The 24,464-nt window shown below is 49.4% G+C and overlaps 1 protein-coding gene and 2 non-coding genes across 5 annotated transcripts in view; all 3 read left to right on the forward strand.

Moving 5' to 3' along the window:
- The first annotated feature begins 4,590 nt into the window (after positions 1 to 4,590).
- TRNAL-UAG (transfer RNA leucine (anticodon UAG)) lies at positions 4,591 to 4,672 on the forward strand. The gene has a single exon. It is a non-coding gene; the product is annotated as a tRNA-Leu (tRNA).
- Positions 4,673 to 5,137: 465 nt separating this feature from the next.
- The window catches only part of TMEM107 (transmembrane protein 107), a 39,846-nt gene continuing 20,519 nt past the window's right edge, over positions 5,138 to 24,464 (forward strand). For 2 of the 3 annotated variants that reach the window (XM_068274021.1, XM_068274023.1), the window contains exons 1-4: positions 5,138 to 5,222; positions 12,340 to 12,434; positions 15,542 to 15,609; positions 17,864 to 17,964. In XM_068274021.1, coding sequence (XP_068130122.1) covers positions 12,348 to 12,434; positions 15,542 to 15,609; positions 17,864 to 17,964 — 256 coding nt within the window. In that variant the 5' untranslated portion in view covers positions 5,138 to 5,222; positions 12,340 to 12,347. Of the gene's footprint in view, positions 5,223 to 8,171; positions 8,269 to 12,339; positions 12,435 to 15,541; positions 15,610 to 17,863; positions 17,965 to 24,464 lie in introns of those variants that run through there. The other variant, XM_068274024.1, reaches the window with a different exon arrangement.
- TRNAI-AAU (transfer RNA isoleucine (anticodon AAU)) lies at positions 23,668 to 23,741 on the forward strand. The gene has a single exon. It is a non-coding gene; the product is annotated as a tRNA-Ile (tRNA).

A 24,464-nucleotide genomic window follows, 5' to 3' on the forward strand; every position in this document is an offset into this window, starting at 1 on the left:
CTCAACACCCTGGAACTAGTCTGAAGTATAACACAATAGTAACACAGAAGTAATCTGGCTCAGTGTGAATTCCCAGGTCCTCCTGGTTCTAATACACTGAGGGATCTGACTATGGTCTGAGTGCTTTCACGTAAGTGTTCGCAACGGCAGACAACTTGAGACTGACCAGCAATAACTATATATAGAGCGGCGCTCCCCGGCACCACCCATCGCTGATCAACCAATAGCCACTCGCTCTGAGATCAGCTGACCAACCTGGTCAGCTGTTCCCTCCTCGTTTGTCATAAAGGTTCTGCCTCTCAGCGCGCGCACGTGTATTCCTCAATCTTTGTGCACTAACAGGCCCAGCCACATCAGACGCACGCTGCCGCGTGCAAACCGCCGAGCTGGACGCGGAACCAGCCGCCTCGCTGCCAGTCCACGCGGCGGCTTTTCCGCAATCTATTACAGTACCCCACCAATGTGCAGCAGACCAGTACTGTGACTCATCGAGTAAGTTCTAATTACTTTCAGAAACCACCACCACACAGCTACATACATTAAATAAGGTCACCAGGAAAAAAGGGCACGGGGTGAAGCCAAAATTGCAAAATATCGTTTATATCAATAAAAAGGAATAAATATTTACAGTCCAAAATGAAGATAGTAAAATATTGGTAATTATTACCAATATTTTACTACAACTAAACCTAACCCTCTCTCACACAGAACTCTCCCTCTACTGATGCCTAACCATAACCCCCCCGGTGGTGCCTAACCCTAATCCCCCCCTCCTTCCTGGTGGTGCCTAACCCTAAGACCCTCCCTGTTGGTGCCTAACCCTAAGATTCCCCCCTAGTGGTGCCTAACCTTAAAACCCCCTTCTTCTGCTGCAAATATTTAAAAAAAAATGCTACATTTCTAAGACGATACATTTCAAAACGATAATTTACAAAATGATAATTCTTAAAACAAATTAAAACGACTTTCAAAATGATAATTTTCTGACAATATTTCTCAAAACGATCATTCTCAAGATTAAAAATTTTGGTTGGACGGGCCTGGCACCCGCTATTTATCGGGCACCCAAATTTCTGCTGATATTTTGCATTAGCGTCTATGGGACACCCAAATAGTTAATTAGCCCCAGGCACCCAAATTTCCTGCTTCCCACACAGCATTTCTGTCCTGCTAGCTCATCTTCACGCTGTAATGATCCGCTCATCTGGATGCACTGGCAGACAGCTGTTTGACCATTCCTCTAGTCTGTGGGCTGCAGGTCTTTGCAAAAGAGACCTGTCTTTCCATTACAGGTTTCTGGTCTGTTCTGCTGCTGAGGAATTTGCATACACTCGTTATGCAAATCCCCTACTTGCCTCCTTTGATGACTGGCAGTATAAAGAGCTATGTTTCCCAGAGTCCTTGGCTGGTCATAAGGGTAAGTCCTGTGAAACACTCTTGGGGTGTCAGCCTTGCTCTTTGTTTAACTATTAGCTTAGAGTAATTCCTGGGACTGCACTAGGCAGGTTCCCTAGTGCAGTTAGGATTGCATATCTGTTTTGTTTGTCTGTTGCGATTGTCCTGTCCCAGCGGTGGTCGACAGGAAGTCGTTCTGATCTGTTGTTCTTGGAGTATAGCTGGAGCAGCGGTTGCTACCAGCTATCTCATCTGCCTGTCTTGCTTGGATCGCACTCGCCTTGCGCTAGTGCTGTGGATCCTTCTGTTCTGTCTTCCTGGATCGCACTAGCTTCTCGCACTAGTGCTGTGGATCCTATCTCTCACTTATTCCTGTTTTCGTGTATCTGTCTTGTCTGCTACGAACGCTTGCTGGAGGCTCGGTGAGGTAACCGTTAAGCAAGCGCTCGTGTCCTCTGTTTCATGTTTGTCTGTCAGTGGTTAGTTAGGCGTGCTTGTCTCTGTTGTGCTTAACACGCGGGGACCGCGCATAAACGCGTGCACTGTTGCGAATGAGTGCGGTGTTCGCGTTTAGTTAGTGGTGGCTGCTGTTGATGTCTGGGCCTCTAGTGGTGGCTGCTGTTGATGTCTGGGCCTCTAGTGGTGGCTGCTGTTGATGCCTGGGCCTCTAGTGGTGGCTGCTGTTGATGCCTGGGCCTCTAGTGGTGGCTGCCGTTGATGCCTGGGCCTCTCTAGTGGTGGATGCTGTTGATGCCTGGGCCTCTAGTGGTGGATGCTGTTGATGTCTGGGCCTCTGTTCTCCTCTCACTCACTCTAGGCTGGTGGTGGTTACTGTGTAATAGTGAAATGGAGCTGTGTGTGCCACCACGCCAATGTGGCTTGAGCTAGCAGTAACAGAGGCCAAAGATCACCCAGTCAATGCCAGCCAGGTTTGTTGGTGTGGTGGTGAAACTCACCTCGTTTTTCCTTATTGTCAAACCCTATTTGTCAATATCTGTGTGCACAATAATGTTATTCCATATTTCACTGTGGAAATGTGATACTGGTGTGAAAGTACACATGATTTTTTAGTTCTTTGTTACCAGTAAATCCACAATTCCACAATTCTCAAAAGAAACACACACCACAATCACCGCAGAGCCCCTGCCACCCATCGTGTGCCACCACCATCCAAAGCCTGCACATGCCTGCCACAGGGCCCCTGCTGCCCAAAGCCTGCGAGCACCACTGCTGCCCAAAGCCTGCACATGCCTGCCACAGGGCCCCCGCTGCCCAAAGCCTGCGCATGCCGCAGAGCCTCCGCTGCCCAAAGCCTGCGCATGCCGCAGAGCCCCCGCTGCCCAAAGCCTGCGCATGCTGCAGGGCCCCCGCTGCCCAAAGCCTGCGCATGCCGCAGAGCCCCCGCTGCCCAAAGCCTGCGCATGCCGCAGAGCCCCCGCTGCCCAAAGCCTGCGCATGCCGCAGAGCCCCCGCTGCCCAAAGCCTGCCACAGTGCCCCTGCTGCCCAAAGCCTGCGAGCACCATTGCTGCCCAAAGCCTGCGCATGCTGCAGAGCCCCACTGCCCAAAGCCTGCGCATGCCTGCCACAGGGCCCCTGCTGCCCAAAGCCTGCGCATGCCGCAGAGCCCCCACTGCCCAAAGCCTGCGCATGCCGCAGAGCCCCCGCTGCCCAAAGCCTGCGCATGCTGCAGGGCCCCCGCTGCCCAAAGCCTGCGCATGCAGCAGGTCCCCCGCTGCCCAAAGCCTGCGCATGCCGCAGGGCCCCCGCTGCCCAAAGCCTGCGCATGCCGTAGAGCCACCGCTGCCCAAAGCCTGCCACAGGGCCCCCGCTGCCCAAAGCCAGCCCATGCCGCAGAGCCCCCGCTGGCCAGAGCCTGCGCATTCTGCAGAGCCCCCGCTGCCCAAAGCCTGCGCATGCCGCAGAGCCCCCGCTGCCCAAAGCCTGCGCATGCCGCAGAGTCCCCGCTGCCCAAAGCCTGCGCATGCCGCAGAGTCCCCGCTGGCCAGAGCCTGCACATGCCGCAGAGCCCCCGCTGGCCAGAGCCTGCGCATGCCGCAGAGCCCCCGCTGCCCAAAGCCTGCGCATGCCGCTGAGCCCCCGCTGCCCAAAGCCTGCGCATGCCGCTGAGCCCCCGCTGCCCAAAGCCTGCGCATGCTGCAGAGCCCCCGCTGCCCAACGCCTGCGCATGCTGCAGAGCCCCCGCTGCCCAAAGCCTGCGCATGCTGCAGAGCCTCTGCTAGCCAAAGCCTGCCCAAAGCCTGCGCATGCCGCAGAGCCCCCGCTGCCCAAAGCCTGCGCATGCCGCAGAGCCCCCACTGCCCAAAGCCTGCGCATGCCGCTGAGCCCCCGCTGCCCAAAGCCTGCGCATGCCGCAGAGCCCCTGCTGCCCAAAGCCTGCGCATGCCGCTGAGCCCCCGCTGCCCAAAGCCTGCGCATGCTGCAGAGCCCCCGCTGGCCAAAGCCTGCGCATGTCGAGAGACCCCGCTGCCCAAATTCTGCGCATGCAGCAGAGCTCACGCTGCCCAAAGCCTGCGCATGCCGCTGAGCCCCCGCTGCCCAAAGCCTGCGCATGCTGCTGAGCCCCCGCTGCCCAAAGCCTGCGCATGCCGCAGAGCCCCCGCTGCCCAAAGCCTGCGCATGCCGCTGAGCCCCCGCTGCCCAAAGCCTGCGCATGTCGAGAGACCCCGCTGCCCAAATTCTGCGCATGCAGCAGAGCTCACGCTGCCCAAAGCTTGCGAGCACCACCCAAAGCCTTCGTGCACGCAAACCAAAGCCAGCCCACCGCGCATGTGCAGTAGGCAGCAGTTGTGGCGTGCATGTCCAGGTGCGTCCCTGCGTCTGTGCATACTTACATCCTTTGATTAGTATCTAGGATCAGAACTTTACAAAGGAGTAGAATGGGCTTTCTGCATTATCATAGCTACCATGGTTTAGAAGATATGAATAGTTGTGAAACATCTGCCCTGTCAGAGGCTTAGATGATTCAGCCAAGGGGGCATGGTCTGCAGTGCCTTGTGTAGGCTGTTACATCTGTATAAATACCACTATTAAATAATCCAGTAACAGCAGACTATCCAAGGCAGAATTAGAACCCTACTCCACCACCAATTGCTTCACTCTGTCAGTCTCACAGCTATTGTGACGTCACAATGAGGCAGTACTGATCCAATAGCGTCGCATGACAACACCAGCAAGGTAGCGTGGCCGAGCGGTCTAAGGCGCTGGATTTAGGCTCCAGTCTCTCTGGAGGCGTGGGTTCGAATCCCACCGCTGCCAGCAATGTTTTGCTCGCCTTGTATTTTTTATTTCCACCGATTTTCTTTTCATCTTTGACATCAATCCTCACCCATGCGCTTTGAATAATTTTTGCCATTTCTCTTTTCTTATTTTAAACCCCTATTGCAAATGCGATTTCATATGAAACCTCCCTGCTCCCTGTTGCAGTGAGGCGTCCAGGAGGTTGTATTCCATTTGCAGGGATGATTGTTACCCTGATCGCGCCCTTTAGGGCATTGATGAACTGACACTTCGAATCGTTCAAAATACACTATGATGGCCATTTTCAGCTTTCCCGAATGGTAAACGGCGCAAAACATAAAATAATACAAATAAAATATACAAAATAAGAAAAAAAAAATCGCGGTGGCCATTTTGCTGAAGCCCGGGAGCCCGCGCGTGAATGAGCGCAGCGGGGACAGAGCGTGGAGGGGGCGTGGCGCTCTGGTGTCTGATGAGCGTCACGCGGAGTCAGGCAGCGGCAGTTGTGTCAGCGGTGGAGTGTTGCTAGGCGACGCATAGTGCGCGCGCTCCGTGGAGCAGGCAGGAGGTAATGCTGGATGGAGGAGGATTGTCTATAGATGGTGTGATGGGGGAGCCCTTGTGTCAGTTGGATGAGGGGGGATCTGGAGTCTATGTAGTAATAGTGTGTATGGGGAGGGCTTGTCTATAGATGGTGTGATAGGGGGCTTCCTGGGGGGGATCTGGAGTCTTTGTAGTAATAGTGTGTATGGGGAGGGCTTGTCTATAGATGGTGTGATAGGGGGCTTCCTGGGGGGGATCTGGAGTCTATGTAGTAATAGTGTGTATGGGGAGGGCTTGTCTATAGATGGTGTGATAGGGGGCTTCCTGGGGGGGATCTGGAGTCTTTGTAGTAATAGTATGTATGGGGAGGAGTTGTCTATAGATGGTGTGATGGGGGAGCCCTTGTGTCAGTTGGATGAGGGGGGATCTGGAGTATTTGTAGTAAGAGTATGTATGGGGAGGATTGTCTATGGTGTGATTTGGGGGGGTTCCTGGGGGGGATCTGGAGTCTTTGCAGCAATAGTATGTATGGGGAGGAGTTGTCTATAGATGGTGTGTTGGGGGGTTCCTGGGGGGCATCTGGAGTATTTGTAGTAATAGTATGTATGGGGAGGATTGTCTATAGATGGTGTGTTGGGGGAGCCCTTGTGTCAGTTGGATGAGGGGGGATCTGGAGTCTTTGTAGTAATAGTGTGTATGGGGAGGATTGTCTATAGATGGTGTGTTGGGGGGTTTGCTGTGTAATTTGTATAAGGGGGGGTCTGGAGTATTTGTAGCAATAGTGTGTATGGGGAGGGCTTGTCTACAGGTGGTGTGATATGGGGGGGGGGGGGTCCTGGGGGGGATCTGGTGTCTTTGTAGCAATAGTATGTATGGGGAGGATTGTCTATAGATGGTGTGATGGGGGAGCCCTTGTGTCAGTTGGATGAGGGGGGATCTGGTGTCTTTGTAGTAATAGTGTGTATGGGGAGGGCTTGTCTATAGATGGTGTGATGATGTTCCTGGGGGGGGGGGGGGGATCTGGAGTCTTTGTAGTAATAGTATGTATGGTGAGGATTGTCTATAGATGGTGTGATGGGGGAGCCCTTGTGTCAGTTGGATGAGGGGTGATCTGGAGTATTTGTAGTAAGAGTATGTATGGGGAGGAGTTGTCTATAGATGGTGTGTTGGGGGGGTCTCTGTGTCATTTGTATAAGGGGGGGATCTAGAGTCTTTGTAGTAATAGTGTGTGTATGGGGAGGACTTGTCTATACATCAGGGGTCCCCAAACATTTTGGGTCGAAAGGCCGGGTCAACATACTTCAGCCAGCTGGTGGGCCGGAGTATACATAAAATGATGTAGAAGTTCTATGCGGGCCAGACAGTGGAGCATACCCAGGTGACAACCTGCAGTCCCAATTGGACAGCAGTGTCACCTGATGTGGAATTTGATTGGAAACCAGCGAGTTACTGCTTTCTGGCCCCATTCTATATGCGGACCACCAATATTTAAAGATGTTGCTGACCGCATCTATACAACGTTTTGTGTGTGAGTGTGTGTGTGTGGGGGGGGGGGGGTAAAAAAAGCATCAGGGGGCCACTTTTGGCTCACGGTCCTTAGTTTGAGGGCCACTGCTATAGATGGTGTGTTGGGGGGGGGGGGGGGGGTCCCTGTGTCATTTGGATGAGGGGGATCTGGTGTCTTTGCAGCAGTAGTATGCATGGGGAAGGCTTGTCTATAGATGGTTTTGTTTGGGAGTCCTATAGCTCAGCAGGGCTGCCAGGCAACTGGTATTAAATATGGCAGCCTCCATATCCCTCTCAGTTGTCCTATAATTAGTGAGAAGTGTAGCGCATAAAGGTGCCCATACACTATGCAATATTCTCTGCTGGGGATTGGTGCCCCAAAATGTCACCTGACCAATTTTTTTTTTTTATAGATTTCTGATTGAAATCAACCAACAATTGCATGAATTGTACATAGTATTTTTTGATGGTGGAAAAGGTACAGGGGTTAGATGGTATCCATGTGGGTGTGCTGGAGCCAGTGATGGACCCCCCCAGGTACCCCCCCACTCGCTAATACTGCTCTCCTGGGTGCCCGTGCAGAGTATTAGTGAAGTCTTGCTCACCTCTGCACTGCCTCTTGTGTTCTGTCATCTCCCGGTGCCCATACTCTCTGATCCGGCTTGGGGACGCACGTACCGCCGAGTCACAGGGTTTCAGGCTCTGGTAGATGACAGAAGCACACAGGAGGTATTGCGCTTGCAGGAGAGGTGAGTATGTGTCAGGAACCGGCCCGCGGCACGCCTGCGTATACGGTTCCCGACTGCGGGTTTGACCAGACTGAGAGGGGAAGCAGCCTTAGTCAAGCTAAAACAAGGCTGGAACCCCTCAGAACACCTCTCACTGCCACCACTAGCGGTTCGCTAGACACTTCCACTCTGCTGTCGAGTCCTCAGCGCGCACTCCGCGTTTTCGGATTTGGGTCAGCTTTGCGCTTAGGCCAAATACGGGAACGCCACGCACCCACACACACACACAGTTGCAATCTTACACTGTCGTGAAGCAAAGACCCACTAACAGTCGTTCCGAACGATACTGTTAGCCACTCTGCTGTCGCTACTCGCACTGGCGTTGTTCGTACGTTGGGTCAGCTGCGCGCTTAGGCCAACGTATGACAAACGCCCCCACACACAATGCAATTACAATTTCATACGGTAGTGTTGCTCAAACATACAACTAGGCATGAACTTATACACGGTTACACTTCAGTCTCTTCTAGGCTATGAGTGTTAGTTTAGTACAGCAGAAGTCAAGCTTATTAAATAATAATTTAATATTCCAGAAAAACATAGAACAGTGCAGAACTTAATATATACAAAAAGATTACAAAAAAACAAAGTAAAAATAGTTACAAGATAAAAGTTACAAAGATAACACACCAAGCAATTTGCTTACCAAAAATACAGGAATCCAGATAGAAGAACCTTGGACTTTGGTGGACGGACACAATTCTGGTTAGACCAGGAGTTCACTAGCTTGGGCCAGGAGACCGGCTGCCACTACCGTCAGAAGAGAACTGATTTGAGGTAGATGTCCCCTGGTTTTTATAATGAAATATTCGCCTCGAGGCTGTAAGCCTGTGTGGACGGGGGGAAGCTAGATTTAATTACATCCTCAGTCATAATTGGATCTCCAGAGATCTAACATCCACCTGCGAAAAATGTACAATAGCCCACATACATGAAAAGATTTCCCTAGTCCAAGTTACAGGTGACAACCCCATTGTTGACAGTACTTCCTAGCTGATCAAAGATAAGGAGGTTGCACCTCCACCAATAATTCAATTTCCACAGGTAGCAAATGGTATCAAAAGGACTTCACCCCTTCTATAATTTCCCGTAGGCTGTCAAATACATTTCAAACATTCAGGTGTCAGCTTCCCCCTTTCCTCAAGACTCTTAGCAGGCTTTCCTTGTATAATGGGACAATAGCTGACACCAGACTCAAAAGCCATGCCGACCAGCCTATTCTTCCTCAATTGGCCGCTAATTAGCAGTACACACAGTTTCCCCGGCTGGACAATGAGGGCAGAGGTAATGTACATTTACATGCAGACTTACATTATCCTTCAGATTACTCTGGCCAGGTGGCCAATTACTACCAAGCACAATACACATCTGAGGTTTTACCCAGTAGACAGAAAAAAGACAGAAATATGTTCTGTTATTATCCTTAACATTATCAGCACCCCAGTATATTCCTGACAGTATGACATTGCACCACTGTTTTGAGGGGCCCCAGGGAGAGCAGTATTAGTAGGGGGGACACCAGGGGGGGTGGCAGTTATTGATCCCTTTCTGATCAGATATCAATCAAGGTGGGGTCTCACTTGATTCAAGAGAGATGGAACAGCACCTCTGCAATCCTCTGTGGGTGTGCGGGAAGCACCCCCTTGTACCAACAGGGTGAACATCCGCCTTGTTTGAGGATAATGGTCTGCACCACATCCAAGTATAAATCAGCTTCATTGAAGATCCATAAAATGCTGTGAAGCAGCTACAGCCCGCTATTTCAGGTTACATGCTCTTTTACAAGCCGCTCAGCCTTGTAAAAGGGCATGTAACCGGAAACAGCGGGCTGTAGCTGCTTCACAGCATTTTATGGATCTTCAATGAAGCTGATTTATACTTGGATGTGGTGCAGACCATTATCTTCAATCAAGGTGGGGTCTATCTTTTGGGCACATCGGGAGAAAGTCTGCCAGTGTATGGCAAGCTTTAAGACTGAGTCCCACTAGAGCATTTCTTGCAGCACTTTCTGATCGCTGGCGAAAGGGCCGCATACAGCATTCTGGGAGCGATTGTATTCAATGGCTGCAGGGTCAAATCCAGAGCGCTCCAGGACTCGTGCTTACAATCGCAGTGTGTCAGACAGAAAAGATTCCTGAGCTGACACAGCTGAGAGATCAAATTACAGTTGTGATTAGTCACAGATGAGGGGGGATCAGACAGGCTAAACTCTCTAAATACATACAGGGTGCATTTCTCTATGTTTTCCTTCTGTGCTGTGCAAGAGTTCAGGTCCATTTTAAAATAATTCTTCACCATTTTGCAATTGATTAAGTATCAAAAAGTAGGTGAAAAAGTTTGAACAAAAATACTGTAAGACGTACTCCAGGTACCCAAAACCGCTCTGACTCCTCAACTCAGACTCAACACCCCTGCTACAAACGCCCACCACTATGAACCGCTGACCCGTCGCAACGTTGGGGAATTCCCTGTTTGTCTTCGCACCCTCCCCCCCCCGAAGTAATTAGCAGTGTAGCAGCCCGTCTTACCCAATCCAGTGACCCCAGCAGGGATCGCAGACCTCTCTTTTGTCTCACAGCTCCCTCTAGTGATGGCTTCTGCTGCTGACAAGACCAGCAGAAGCCGTTACTAGGGAGAGCTGCGCAAAAGGGAAGAGAAGAGGGGGATGCTGGGGGTACACTGGGGACAGAAGGAGCCATCCTGGGTATGCTCTGGTTATGATGTTAATCCCATGATGGAAGGGGGAGGGTGCTTGGAGAAGAGGACTAAAGTCAGCACTGTCTGCAAAAAGTAACTATACAACTAGACTCCCAATCTTTTAATGTATATTAAAGCAAAACCGAAGCAAAGCTCGGGTGAAAAATGAAATACTTGCCTTAGGAGCGGGAAGCCTCTGGATCCTGCAGAAGCTTCCCACGCTGTCCTCCAGTTCTGTGCTGGTCACTGGGAACCTACGGAACATCGGGCTGCTCTCCTTCGCGGCGCGCCTGCACAGTAGCACAGAGCCGCTCTTGGGTGTGCCGCTCCGGGGTATTGCACAGGCGGAGCCTAACTCATGCAGGTGTGGAACGGCCACGCTTGCGTCTATGGAGGAGCATGGATCTGATGTTCCTTTCCAACAAGCCCTTGTAGAATTTTTTGGGGGGTCCACGTTTGACATTGATGGACCTGAGGACAGTGTGGGAAAGCTCTACAGGTTCTAGAGGATTTCCTCTTCTTAGGTAAGTGTGTTTTTGCACAAGGGTGCTTGATTCACTAAACCATGATAAGACAAATATCACACCTTATCAACGTTATCACGCGTTATTAAAAGTTATCACACGTCACACCTTATCAGAGTAGCACAGCGAGCGTTACAAACTTATGTCTGCTAATTGGCAATGACGAGAGCACCACTCGTCTTGCCCTGAGCCCCTGCGGGTTTGTAGCGCTTGCTATACTACTCTGATAAGGCGTGTTAACTTTGATAACGTGTGTTAACTTTGATAACGTGTGTTAACTTTGATAACGTGTGATAACTTTCATAGCGTGTGATAACTTTCATAGCGTGTGATAACTTTCATAGCGTGTGATAACTTTCATAGCGTGTGATAACTTTCATAGCGTGTGATAACTTTCATAGCGTGTGATAACTTTCATAGCGTGTGATAACTTTCATAGCGTGTGATAACTTTCATAGCGTGTGATAACTTTGATAAGGTGTGATATTTGTCTTATCACGGTTTAGTGAATCAAGCCCAAGGTTCGCCTCGGGTACACTTTAAAGGGAACCTGAAGCAAGAGATATTCGGAGGCTGCTATAATTATTTCCTTTTAAACCAAAGCTGTAATAAAGAAAACTTCCCCCGGGGGTACTTACCTGGGGAGGGGGAAGCCTCTGGATCCTAATGAGACTTCCCCCGTCCCCTTCCTCACCCTCCGGGATCCAGCGCTGGCAGCCATGGATGATCGGACATGTAAATATTTACCTTCCCCGGTCCAGCACAGGCACAGCAGCTTTCCTATGGGCCCTGGTGGAAAAACCTTACGCCGGAGCTCGTCAGAAAGCCGCTTCTGCGATGGATCCGGAGAAGGTAAATATTGCTGCCACGCCAAACCTGACAAGCTTGTTGGCTTTATTTTGGTGGCTGCCCACGCTGGATCTCTGAGGCTTAAGAGGATGGCGGAAGCCTCATCTCCCTGCAGGCCCCTAGTGGCTTCTGACATCTGTGTATGGAAGCCGGAGTGTCACATGATCTGATGCGAATCAGCTGACACTCTGGCTTCTGTGCACTGAGGTAGAGGGAAAGCCGCTCTGAGCCCACAGAAGATAGAGGGAGGTGGACTGACATAGCTGGAGTCTCCGTAAGTATTTCAGGGGGGAGTTTGGCTCAATTTTGGCCAGTTGCTCAAGTAACTGACAAGCACATATTTCTGGCATCAGGCGATTCCCGCCGGTGCCGGTTATGGGGGACTATGCTGTATCAGGTGTGTGATACAGATGCTACTGCAGCCAAATAGACCAGCAGGACTGCCAGGCAACTGGTATTGTTTAAAAATAAATAAATATGGCAGCCTCCAAATACATTTCACTTCAGGTTCTCTGTAACTCTGGTTCCTGTGGTGAGGCAGAGGTCATTCGCTTGCCTCCCATGTGTGTGTCATTGTAAATTCAAATGTTGATCAAAAAATTGGGTAGCTTTGGTCTTTAGATTGCAAACGAGTATCTGGGAGTGAATCGCTATCCATGGTAGGGGTGGAGATCATTTATCCGTAACAACGAGGTGTTGGCTGCAGCCCTCTTGTATAAAACAGAATCGCTCTATCATATATTTTCTCCTTTTGATGCCGTTCTTTTGACTGTTGCAGATCTGACGATGTCTGTGATTAGCGGTCTGGTCCCATCTCGATTTCTCACACTGCTGGCTCATCTGGTCATCGTTGTCACAATATTTTGGTCAAGGGTAAGTGACTTCGCTGTACGCAGAAAGGCCTTGTTCACATCATAAATCGCGAGCGCTTGCGTTTTCGTGCACATTTTTTCTTTAGTGCCTCCCGGCACTTACCTGCACATTAGGGATTACCACACCTCCCTTAGCCCGGCGTCTGCCTCCATTTGCCCGCTAACCTTCTTGTTGTCCTGGTTGGAGCGGATGGTGCCCTTTGACCTGGACGCACTGCACAGTATGTTCTTTTGGGCGGCTTGTGACAGCGCTCACCAGGGACCCAGTGTGCTGTACGCACACATGCATGCCTGCACGAAGACGTACCCCGCTCGCACAAGAGGACATACTGAGCATGCGCAGGACCATGAGAACCAGAGGAATAGTGGGCAAACGGCGGCAGACGCCTAGCCGCGGCAGCAGCACCTCCCCCACACACACACATGGCGTCATTTTTAGATTTTAACCTCCCTGGCGGTTAATTTTTTTTTTCAAATGATGAAAAAAACTTTTTTTTAATTTTTTTTTTGTTTGTTTTGTTTCATGTAAAGCTACCAGAGTGGTAGCTACATGAAACACCACTAGAGGGCGCATGTGGCCCTCTAGTCCGATCGCCGCCGGCAACAATAGCAAACAGGGGAACGCGTATATAACGCGTTCCCCTGTTTGGCTTCTCCTGTCGCCATGGCGACGATCGGCATGACGTCATGGACGTCAGCCGACGTCCAGACATCAGGCGCACTCGATCCAGCCCATAGCGCTGCCCGGAACTCATTGGTCCGGGCAGCGCAGGGCTCTGGCGGGGGGGGGCCCTCTTCTGCCGCTGCGTGCGGGCGATCGCCGCAGAGCGGCGGCGATCAAGCTGTGCGCGCAGCTAGCAAAGTGCTAGCTGCACGCACAGCACTTTACATGATGAAAATCGCCCCACCGGGGGCTGAGATGTCTCCCTGTGCGGCATAGCCCGAGCTCAGCTCGGGCTTACCGCCAGGGAGGTTAATTAGGACTAAGGTATCCTTTAAAGGAAATCTGAGACGATTTAAAGTGAACCAGAGATGAACCACCCTCATGTATTTTACCATATATATCAGTGGGAACATTAGAGAAAACACCTACCCTGCTCTCCTTTTTCACCCTCACTGCTAAAAGTGTCTGTTAGCAGCTGTGATAAGAATCCCGGACTGAGCATTAAATCTAGCTTTTCCAGGAATGATTATTGCTGAGTCATTATAGCAGAGCCACAATGGGGGCAGGCTTGGGCTTGAAAAGAGACCAGAGAAGACAGACTCAGCTATAATCTTTCCGTAGCAAAGCCAGACTGAATGCTCAGTTGGGGTTTCTTATCAGAGGTGATAATAGTCAGATTAAACAGAGAACAATGAAACAAAGAGCAGATTAGGTGTTTACTGTCATGTTCCCACTGATTTATAAGGTAAAATACATGTGGGTGCTTCGTCTCTGGTTCTCTTTAAAAGAAAGCATTTATACTTACCTGGGCCTTCCTCCAGCCCCCTTAAAGGACAACTGAAGTGAAAGGTATATGGAGGCTGCCATGTTTATTTCCTTTTCAGCAACACCAGTTGTCTGGCAGCCCTGCTAACCCTCTGCCTCTAATACTTTCAGCCATAGGCGGGGAGCAAGTTGTTGGGAGGCGGGGAAGCGAAGTGATTGACGGCTGGCAGGGTAAAAGGAGGCTAGCGACAATCAGATTGTCGCTAGCCTGTCGTTAGCTTTCAGGGGGGACAGCATAGCCCGGGGGGACTGACAGCGGCACTAGAAGGACACAGAGGAATGTCATTAGGCAGAGAACATGCCTCTCTGTCCTATAATCTAAACTCAGTCTGCCGCGTGTACTCTTTAAGGCTGTGGGCTGTCTCCCCGGGCTGCTCCGATCCATCGCTAACCGTCCTGGCCGTGCACGGAGATGAACACTCCCAGCAATGAGAGCGTGATAGGGGCTATCACGCTCTCGTTGCTGGGAGTGTTCTTCTCTGTCTCAGGTACACTTTAAAGAGAAACCGTGACCAAGAATTAAACTTCATCCCAATCAGTAGCTGATGCCCCCTTTTCCATGAGAAATCTATTCCTTTTCACAAACGGATCATCAGGGGGCTCTGTATGGCTGATATTGTGGTGAAACCCTGAGGACTATGGTCCTGGCACTTCCTTCTCTGTGAACCTTGTTGCATTCTGGCATATAGCTGTTTACAGCTGTTTCCAACTGCCAAAACAGCATGCAGCAGCTACATCACCTGCCAGCAATAAAAATGTCACCATGTGATAAATATCAGAATGTAAATCAGGGATTTAAAAGATTTTACAATGGGCAAACACTGACTAAATCATTTATACATAATTATTGTAAAAATGAAGCAATTTTTTATTACATTATTTTCACTGGAGTTCCTCTTTAAAGGTGTGCCCCAAATGGGTGCTTAAAGGGCCACTATCGCAAAAAAAGTAGGCAATCTGACAGGACCGACAGGTTTTGGGCCAGTCCATCTGGTGGGGAATTCTCAGGGTTTTCTTTGTTTTCAACAGCATTTCCTGAACAGCAGTTGCAAAGTCTAACTGACAAAATAGTGTGCAAGGGAGTAGGGAGACTGGCTGGTATCAACTATTTTGGCAGTTAAACTGCTGTTCAGGGAATGCTGTTGAAAACAAAGAAAACCTCGAGAGTCCCACATGAGGAGATGGACTGGTCCAAAAGCTGTCATTTCTGTTAGATTTTAATTGTCTACTTTTTTCTTGATAGTAATCCTTTAACTCAGTAGAGTGAAGCTTCTAGCTGATCCCCCGTCCCACTCGCCTCCACTGATTCAACGTTGGTATCTCCCAAACCTCTTGGACAATGTTCTTGCCCCTGATAATTGAGCTCTGTTTATTGCCCCCCAGTTGATAACCCCAAGCCTGGTTCCTCTCAGTTGCTCTGCCAGTGTCACCACCCCTTTACAGTGAGTATTCAACGCAACAATACATTACCTCTCCAGCGGCATTTCAATCCTAACACTTCGAAAAGATTCCTGGGATTCATCACATTCGCTGTCCTATCTCTAGTCCGTATAGTAAGATCTATAGTGTGTATTTTGTAGTTCTGTTGACGTTGATCTATTTTACATCTTCTTTTATAGGAGAATAATGTCCTGGCTTGTCTGCCTGTCACTTACACACAAGATCAGTACAATGCAGCAGATACAGAGTAAGTAATAACCTCCTCCTGCAGTGTGACACAGACAGAAGGGAGCTGTGAGTCTGCCCCTCCTCCTGCAGGGTGACTCAGACAGAGGGCAGCTGTGAGTCTGCCCCCTTCTCCTGCAGGGTGGCACAGACAGAAGGGAGCTGTGAGCCTGCCCCTCCTCCTGCAGGGTGACACAGACAGAAGGGAGCTGTGAGTCTGCCCCTCCTCCTGCAGGGTGACACAGACAGAAGGGAGCTGTGAGTCTGCCCCTCCTCCTGCAGGGTGACACAGACAGAAGGGAGCTGTGAGTCTGCCCCTCCTCCTGCAGGATGACACAGACAGAAGGGAGCTGAGTCTGCCCCTCCTCCTGCAGGATGACACAGACAGAAGGGAGCTGTGAGTCTGCCCCTCCTCCTGCAGGATGACACAGACAAAAGGGAGCTGTGAGTCTGCCCCTCCTCCTGCAGGGTGACACAGACAGGAGGAAGCTGTGAGTCTGCCCCTTCTCCTGCAGGGTGACACAGACAGAGGGGAGCTGTGAGTCTGTCCCTCCTCCTGCAGGGTGACACAGGCAGAAGAGAGCTGTGAGTCTGCCCCTCCTCCTGCAGGGTGACACAGGCAGAAGGGAGCTGTGAGTCTGCCCCTCCTCCTGCAGGGTAACACAGGCAGAAAGGAGCTGTGAGTCTGCCCCTCCTCCTGCAGGGTGACACAGGCAGAAGAGAGCTGTGAGTCTGCCCCTCCTCCTGCAGGGTGACAAAGGAAGAAGGGAATTGTGAGTCTGCCTCTCCTCCTGCAGGGTGACACAGACAGAAGAGAGCTGGGAGTCTGCCCCTCCTCCTGCAGGGTGACATAAACAGATGGGAGCTGTGAGTCTGCCCCTCCTCCTGGAAGATGACACAGACAGGAGGGAGCTGTGAGTCTTCCCCTCCTGCAGGGTGACACAGGCAGAAAGGAGCTGTGGGTCTGTCCCTTCCCCTGCATGGTGACACAGACAGCAGGGAGCTGTGAGCCTGCCCCTCCTTCTGCAGGGTGACAATGGAAGAAGGGAGCTTGGAGTCTGCCCCTCCTCCTGCAGGGTGACACAGATAGAAGGGAGCTGTGAGTCTTCCCCTTCTCCTGCAGGGCGACACAGACAGCAGGGAGCTGTGAGTCTGCCCCTCCTCCTGCAGGGTGACACAGACAGAAGGTTGCTGTGAGCCTACCCCTCCTGCAGGGTGACACAGGCAGAAGGGAGCTGTGGGTCTGCCCCTCCTCCTGCAGGGTGACACAGACAGAAGGGAGCTGTGAGTCTGCCCCTCCTCCTGCAGGGTGACACAGGCAGAAGGGAGCTGTGAGTCTGCCCCTCCTCCTGCAGGGTAACACAGGCAGAAATGAGCTGTAAGTCTGCCCCTCCCCCTGCAGGGTGACACAGACAGAAGGGAGCGAAGGGAGCTGTGAGTCTGCCCCTCCTCCTGCAGGGTGACAAAGGAAGAAGGGAATTGTGAGTCTGCCTCTCCTCCTGCAGGGTGACACAGACAGAAGAGAGCTGGGAGTCTGCCCCTCCTCCTGCAGGGTGACATAAACAGATGGGAGCTGTGAGTCTGCCCCTCCTCCTGGAAGATGACACAGACAGGAGGGAGCTGTGAGTCTGCCCCTCCTGCAGGGTGACACAGGCAGAAGGGAGCTGTGGGTCTGTCCCTTCCCCTGCATGGTGACACAGACAGCAGGGAGCTGTGAGCCTGCCCCTCCTCCTGCAGGGTGACAATGGAAGAAGGGAGCTGGGAGTCTGCCCCTCCTCCTGCAGGGTGACACAGATAGAAGGGAGCTGTGAGTCTGCCCCTTCTCCTGCAGGGCGACACAGACAGCAGGGAGCTGTGAGTCTGCCCCTCCTCCTGCAGGGTGACACAGACAGAAGGTTGCTGTGAGCCTACCCCTCCTGCAGGGTGACACAGGCAGAAGGGAGCTGTTGGTCTGCCCCTCCTCCTGCAGGGTGACACAGACAGAAGGGAGCTGTGAGTCTGCCCCTCCTCCTCCTGCAGGGTGACAGACAGAATGGAGCTGTGCGTCTGCCCCTCCTCTTCCTGCAGGGAGACACAGACAGAAGGGAGCTGTGCGTCTGCCCCTCCTCTTCCTGCAGGTAGACACAGACAGAAGGGAGCTGTGAGTCTGCCCCTCCTCCTGCAGGGTGACACACAGAAGAGAGCTGGGAGTCTGCCCCTCCTCCTGCAGGGTGACAGACAGAAGGGAGCTGTGAGTCTGTATAATATAGTCTAATAACTCTCTCTTGTTGCTGCAGGTTGATTGTGGCCCTGTCAGTGACGCTGGGGATGTTTGTCATTGAGCTGTCGGGATTCCTGTCTGGAGTGTCCATGTTCAACAACACACAGAGCCTTCTATGTATCCTTTTCACATGTGTGCCCTGCTGTCAGCCCACCTTGTGCCTGCAGATAGCTGAATGACACATTGTCCCACTTGCCACCTGTCTGAATAAGCTCCCTGCAGTAAAACGCACATCTGCTAACCATCTCCCTGCTTCCTGCTCAGCTAAACTAAAGCGGAAAAACACTCTGTAACCCTCTCAGTGGCTTTTCATGAAGGAGTAGTTGGTTTGTAAAGTTTGTCATGGTATAGTTGACAATATATCGTCAATACAGCGACACCTCCTGACGAACGAGGTTCCTTGATCCATCTTCCTGCCTGCGGGAACACATGATGGCTTACTTCGGGTGCGAACGAAAGTTCAAACGATCGCAGCACTTTGCCTGGGAGTCGCCGTGGATGTTAACTGCTCTGTGACCACCTAACGCCGATTGGTATCAGGTCCTGGAGGCAGGGATCAGCAGGGAATGCATGCGCGCGCATTCCCGACGTCATGTACAGCAAGGATCCGTGATCAGCCTGCCAGCCGCGATCGGAGCTGGCGGGCTGTTAAAAAAAAAACGTGCTGCGATCTAGTTCAGCGCTGAACAGGGGACAGCTTTGTCGCTTAGCTGTCCTCTTGAATGGCTCACAATCTAATCCCTCTGAAAGGCTGAGGCCTATGAGAGGTGATCATAGTGATTGGATCTCGCGGGGAGAGAGGGAAGGTGGGAGGAGTAAAATAAAAAAAAAAGCTTTATATATTAAAAAAAAACAAACATGAAATAAATAAAAACTAACATCGCAGCAACAATCAGATGCCACCAACAGAAGGTGGGAGGGGTAAAATTAACAATAAAAAAAAGCTGTGTTGGTGGGCAGAAAAGGAGGCACAATTCAATTGGCTGCTAAGTTGCATGGCTGAGAAATATAAACTGTTAAAGGTGCAGAGTGCTGAATTGTAAAAAATGGCCTGGTCACTAGGGAGGTGTAAACCTGTCGTCCTCAAGAGGTTAAAAATCAGATCCACCATGACGGTTGTTATCGCCGTGCGTCGGAAAGCATCATTCACCTAATCGCTTGCCAGTACCCTCGTCACAAGATCATGGAAATGATTACTCTTGGTTTCGAGAATCGCCGGTTAGAGGATTCGCAGACAAAATCGCGAGGTGCGTATGGGCCTTTAGCACTGAAAGGAAAATTTGACTATAGTTCCACTCACCAGTTTCCACTGAGCAGATCCCCGTCATACAGTTCACCACCTACTTCCTGTGGACTAAAAGTCCTGTCCACATGGAGGATAAGCTTTCTGCTCATAGGCCCTCAAATGCAACGGGTACCCCTCAACTGAATGCAAAATGAAAAACAATTTGTGGAATAAAGCATTCAGTATTAAGCGTCTTACTGTTGCTCGTCGACCTCAAGTTCCCTTCCAGTGGAGTAACTAGAGGAGAGCAGGCCCTGTAATCACAGGGGGGAACAGAGCTTTGGGGTGCCCCAACTACTAATCTTCCCTTTCTCTGATACAGGGGACTATAGTTCAGATCTGGTTTTTTGTGGCTACACTTGTTATGGGTGTGAAGATCCTGATGGCCAAACTTGTTTTATGACCCTTGTGAGATGGGCCTCAAGGCCGTGAAGGGCACTAAGGGGAGGCAAGAAAAGGGATGTGAACAATGGGAAGGGGGGGGGGGGGGGGGCGGGGGCAGCATCAAAGTTTTGCTGGAGGGGCCCATGATTCGTAGTTTACGCCACTGATCCCTTCTTTTCCCCTCATTTTTCCTTTCCGTATTCTGGAAGTTAACGGGGCCTTGGAAGAAGCATATTTGAACAGGACATGCACATGGTCTGAACTAAGGCTTCTTCCTTAACTTCTTGAGGACCAGAGGTTTACACCCCGTAGTGACCAGGCCATTTTTTACAATCCGGCACTTCACAATTTTAACGGTTTAATGCTCGGTCATACAGCTTAGCACTCAAATGAATTTTACCTCATTTTCTTCTCGCCAATAGAGCTTTCTTTTGGTGGTCTTTGATTGATGCTGCAATTTAAACTTTTTTTTTCATTAATTAAAAAAGCCCTACATTTTTACATTTTCATATCTCCCCCTCCCCCCCTTCGTAAATTGGCCCTACACTACATAAATATATATGGCTATGGCAGGGATTAGATTGTGAGCCCATCAGACAGACAGTTAGTGACAAGACAATATACTCCGTACAGAGCTGTACAAGATGTCAGCGCTATATAAATATTTATTTATCTAATAAACACAAACCACAGCCTGCCAGCACTAATCAGCCGCTGGCAGGCTGATCGCTGCAGCCGTTTGTTTATAGTGACGGGAGCTCTCCCGTCTAATCTCGCTCCTCGCAAGATAACGCCATATGGCCTGATGGAGGAACAACAGAGCCACTCTGCAGCCGCCAGTCGGTGTTAGGCGGCTGCCGAGTGGTTAAAGGAAACAACAGGGGAATTAACTAAATCCAGATTTACTTACCTGGGGCTTCGTCCTGCGCCTGCAAGCTTGTGTGTACCTCGCTGCAGCTCCGCTCTCAGCAGGTCACCGGGGGCCCCTCCGAAACAGACACCGACCTAGCGCGGTCGTGGCTACTGCGAGTGTGCGGTACTCACGCTCCCCTCACCAGGAGCGCACTGCGCAGGTGCAGAAGTACGGCACTGCAGAAGATGTCAGCTCTATATAACTGCTAATTAAAAGGGCATGTCGAAAAATTTTATAATGTAAAATATGTGCAAACATAAACAAATTAGTACGTTTTTTTTCTAGAGTAAAATGAGCCATAAATTACTTGACTCCTATGTTGCGGTTACTTGCAGTAGGTAGTAGAAATCTGACAGAAGCAACAGGTTTTGGACTAGTCCATCTCTTCATAGGGGATTCTCAGCAAGGCTTTTATTCTTTATAAAGATATTCCCTAAAAATGATTTAAACAAGGATGCTGGTTAGCGTCCCTGCTCATTACAGTTTTTTGGACAGAGCAACTGCCATTCATTAAAGGAATACTATCGATTCACATATTTTTTTCAATTGACACAGGAATTGTTTGGGAAGTGCTGCTAAGTACTGGTGTATACATTTTAGTGGCAACTTCTTTGTTTGCTGTTAGCAAAATACTTTCAAAGTTTACTGACGCCAAAACTGACCGCTGACTGAGCCATGAGGAGAGGGGAAATTCCCTTCACACTTGATCAGGTAACTCTATGTGTAGCTCTGTCTGTGACAGAGAAGAGAGCTCCCAACAGCTGCAGCTCCTGTGTCCTGTGTTTCTGACTGACCTGTCTGAAGAGAGCAGAGGAAATGTAACTAATTGTCACAGCTTTTTCATACTGTTTTTACTTTCAGAGTTTGATATGTTTGATATTTGCTTTCTGTCATCTGATATGCAACTCTGGCTGTGCATTGAAGCAGACACCCCTTCTGCAATTGATTTGTCCCAATATAGCTAAATCCTACCCTCAATAAATTACAGCTTTTGCCTCTGATATTTAACATGAAAAGTAGGAAAATGTTTACACAGCTACTTAGACATTATTTGCACACTGTCATTTTAGAACACTTGGGTATCGTGCTTTTGAAAATAAAGAAATCCATGAGGAACCCCCCAAAGAGATGGACTAGTCTAAAACCTGTCAGTTCTGTCAGATTTCTACTACCTACTGTAAGTGACAGCAACATAGGAGAAAAGTAATTTAACTCATTTTGCTCTGGAAAAAATGTACTTATTTGTTTGTTTGCACATACAATTTTTTAAATTTTACAATATTTCGCCATAGTGCCCGTTTAATAATAATGTGCCCCAGCTAAAGTCAGCCGTACCACCAGTCTGTGGGCTTGGCCTCTCTCTCTATTTTCAAAGTGTCAGCAGGTGGCGCCATACTCTCATTACAGCATTAGCTGTGGTGTTGCACACTTGGTGTACAGTTCCCGCTGTGTGTTAGAATCCAGGCTGTACAGCATTAGAAGCAGCACATCTGATGTATTGAGCACAGAGCCACCTGCTGACACTGCTGCGCATTACTCTGCTAGAAGAAAATAGAGAGAGCTGCTAGGCATGGGAGTTGGGGGACCCCTGCCTTAAAGCGGACCTGAACTCAGAACTTCCTTTCTGCTCTAAAAGATAAATAACAGCATTATAACCTTTACAGGAAAACATTTCTTTGTTACAGCTGATACAGAGCCTGCAATAAATCTGAAGTGTCTACTTCCTGCTTTCATGGAAGCAGACATAGGGCTTGATTCACAAAGCGGTGCTAACTGTTAGCACGCTTGTGAAAAGCCCTCTATCATGCCTAAACTCATTTAGGTCGTGATAAACTCAACTCGTGCGCAAAGTCCCATGCGCAAAACTTTGCGTGCGTATAGTGCGATGCGTGCGAAACCCGATGCGCCTATAAGGTCGCATGGAATGCGACTTTAACGTTGCATGGAGTGCGACGTTAAGGTCGCACCGCATGCGACCTTATAGGGGCATCGGGTGCGCCATTATCGTCGAGTTGATTTTCAAAACGTTGCTAACCTAGTTAGCACCCTACTTAACACGCCGAAAGTCTTTAGGCGTGCTAACTAGGTTAGCACCGCTTTGTGAATCAAGCCCATAGAGTTAACATCCTGTGTTTACAAATTAGCTGCTCTGCCAAGGCAGACAGTTAAAGAGGCACTATGGCGGAAAACTGTAAAATTTAAAATATGTGCAAACATAGACAAATAAGTATGATTTTTCCAGAGTAAAATGAGGCATAAATTACTTTTCTCCTATGTTGCGGTCACTTACAGTAGGTAGTAGAAATCTGACAGAAGCAACAGATTTTGGCCTAACCCATCTCTCCATGGGGGATTCTCAGGGATTTATTTATTTTCAAAAGCACTTAGTGAATGGCAGTTGCTCTGGCCAACTGCTAAAAACTGTAGGAAGCAGGGGAGCTGGCCAGCATCTTTGTTTAAATCCTTTTTAGGGAATATCTTTATAAAGAATAAAAGCCTTGCTGAGAATCTCCTATGAAGAGATGGACTAGTCCAAAACCTGTCACTTCTGTCAGATTTCTACTACGTACTGTAAGTCCTAGGTTCTCAACGTGTGGTACACGTACCCCAGGGGGTACTTCTGATGGTTCCAGGGGGTACTCAGGCCTGATATACCTAACCAAGAATATCAAATTTACAGTTTTAGAAAAAGATAAATCTTATTTAAACAACACCAAGTTAGTATTTTAGCTAATTAAAAGCAATAGTAAATGCTTGGAAATTGTTTAGAACCAATTATCATGTACTATGATTAAATATATATTTTGTAAGGGGTACTTGTGATAATGTTTACTATGCTAGGGGGTACTTGGTGAGTACAGGGTTTTAAAAGGGGTACATACCAATAAAATGTAAGTGACAGCAACATAGGAGAAAAGTAATTTATGGCTCATTTTTCTCTTGAAAAAACTGTTTGCACATATTTTAAATTTTACAATTTTTCACCATAGTGCCCTATTAAGTTAGTTTAGCCATTTAAGTTAAAAAAATTATAGTTGCGATTAGTCACAGATGATGGTGAAATAGACAGGCTAAACTCTCTAAATACATATAGAGTGCATTTAATGTTTTCATTCTGCCTTGTGCAAGAGTTCAGGTCCACTTTAAGGGAAAAGTCTAAAATTCCCTCCTAAATAAAAAAAAAAATAGTTATATCTTGTTGCAACGTCAGAGCATGTCTTTGACTTATTTGCATTGTGGCCGGTTAGCTCAGTTGGTTAGAGCGTGGTGCTAATAACGCCAAGGTCGCGGGTTCGATCCCCGTACGGGCCACTTTATCTTTTCTTGGTACCAGAGGGAGCGTGAGACTTTTTTTTTTTTTTTTTTTACATATTTTCTTTTATTAATCTGTTGTGTTTAGAGCTAAAGAGGATTAAGGATTTATGATTTTAGTTTTTTTTTTCCATGTCAATTTGCAGCGAAGTAGGAGTTTTGAAAATTGACCGAAGTTTAGCACGTCTTTGCAACTGTGACAGCGGTATTCTGTTTAGAATACAGATTGCATTGCTGTAAAGCTTTTGTACTACTACATCAACCACTGCCGGGCTGCAGACTGTGCTGAGCCACGCCCACCTGACAGCACAGCGTTGGGAATAGCTGAGAGTAGTGTTCTCAGCTGTGCAGCATGCTGGAGAGAAGCAGAGCCATCTGCAGCTGTTCTTACTACTGCTCCCTGGTGTCTGTACTGTGTAAAGCAGCATGCTTGCTGTCTGTACGGACACCTGGTGGCAGCAGTGAGGAAGCAAGTGTATGCTTATTTAATGTTTGGATACTGCATTTGGGGAGGTGCTGACCCCGAGGAGGATTGCGCAGTGGCATTTAGGCTTAAAGCGGTTATCAGGCTAAAATTAACAAAATAAGTGCTACTTACCCGGGGTTTCCTCCAGCCCCAAGCTCCCAACATGTCCCTCGCAGCAGCTCTGCAGTCTGCCATTCGCCGCAGCTCCCTTCCGGTCCCCGGTTATGACATCGAGGTCAATCACCGACACGTGGACC

Source organism: Hyperolius riggenbachi, chromosome 3 (assembly GCF_040937935.1).
Source record: "Hyperolius riggenbachi isolate aHypRig1 chromosome 3, aHypRig1.pri, whole genome shotgun sequence".
NCBI lineage: Eukaryota > Metazoa > Chordata > Amphibia > Anura > Hyperoliidae > Hyperolius > Hyperolius riggenbachi.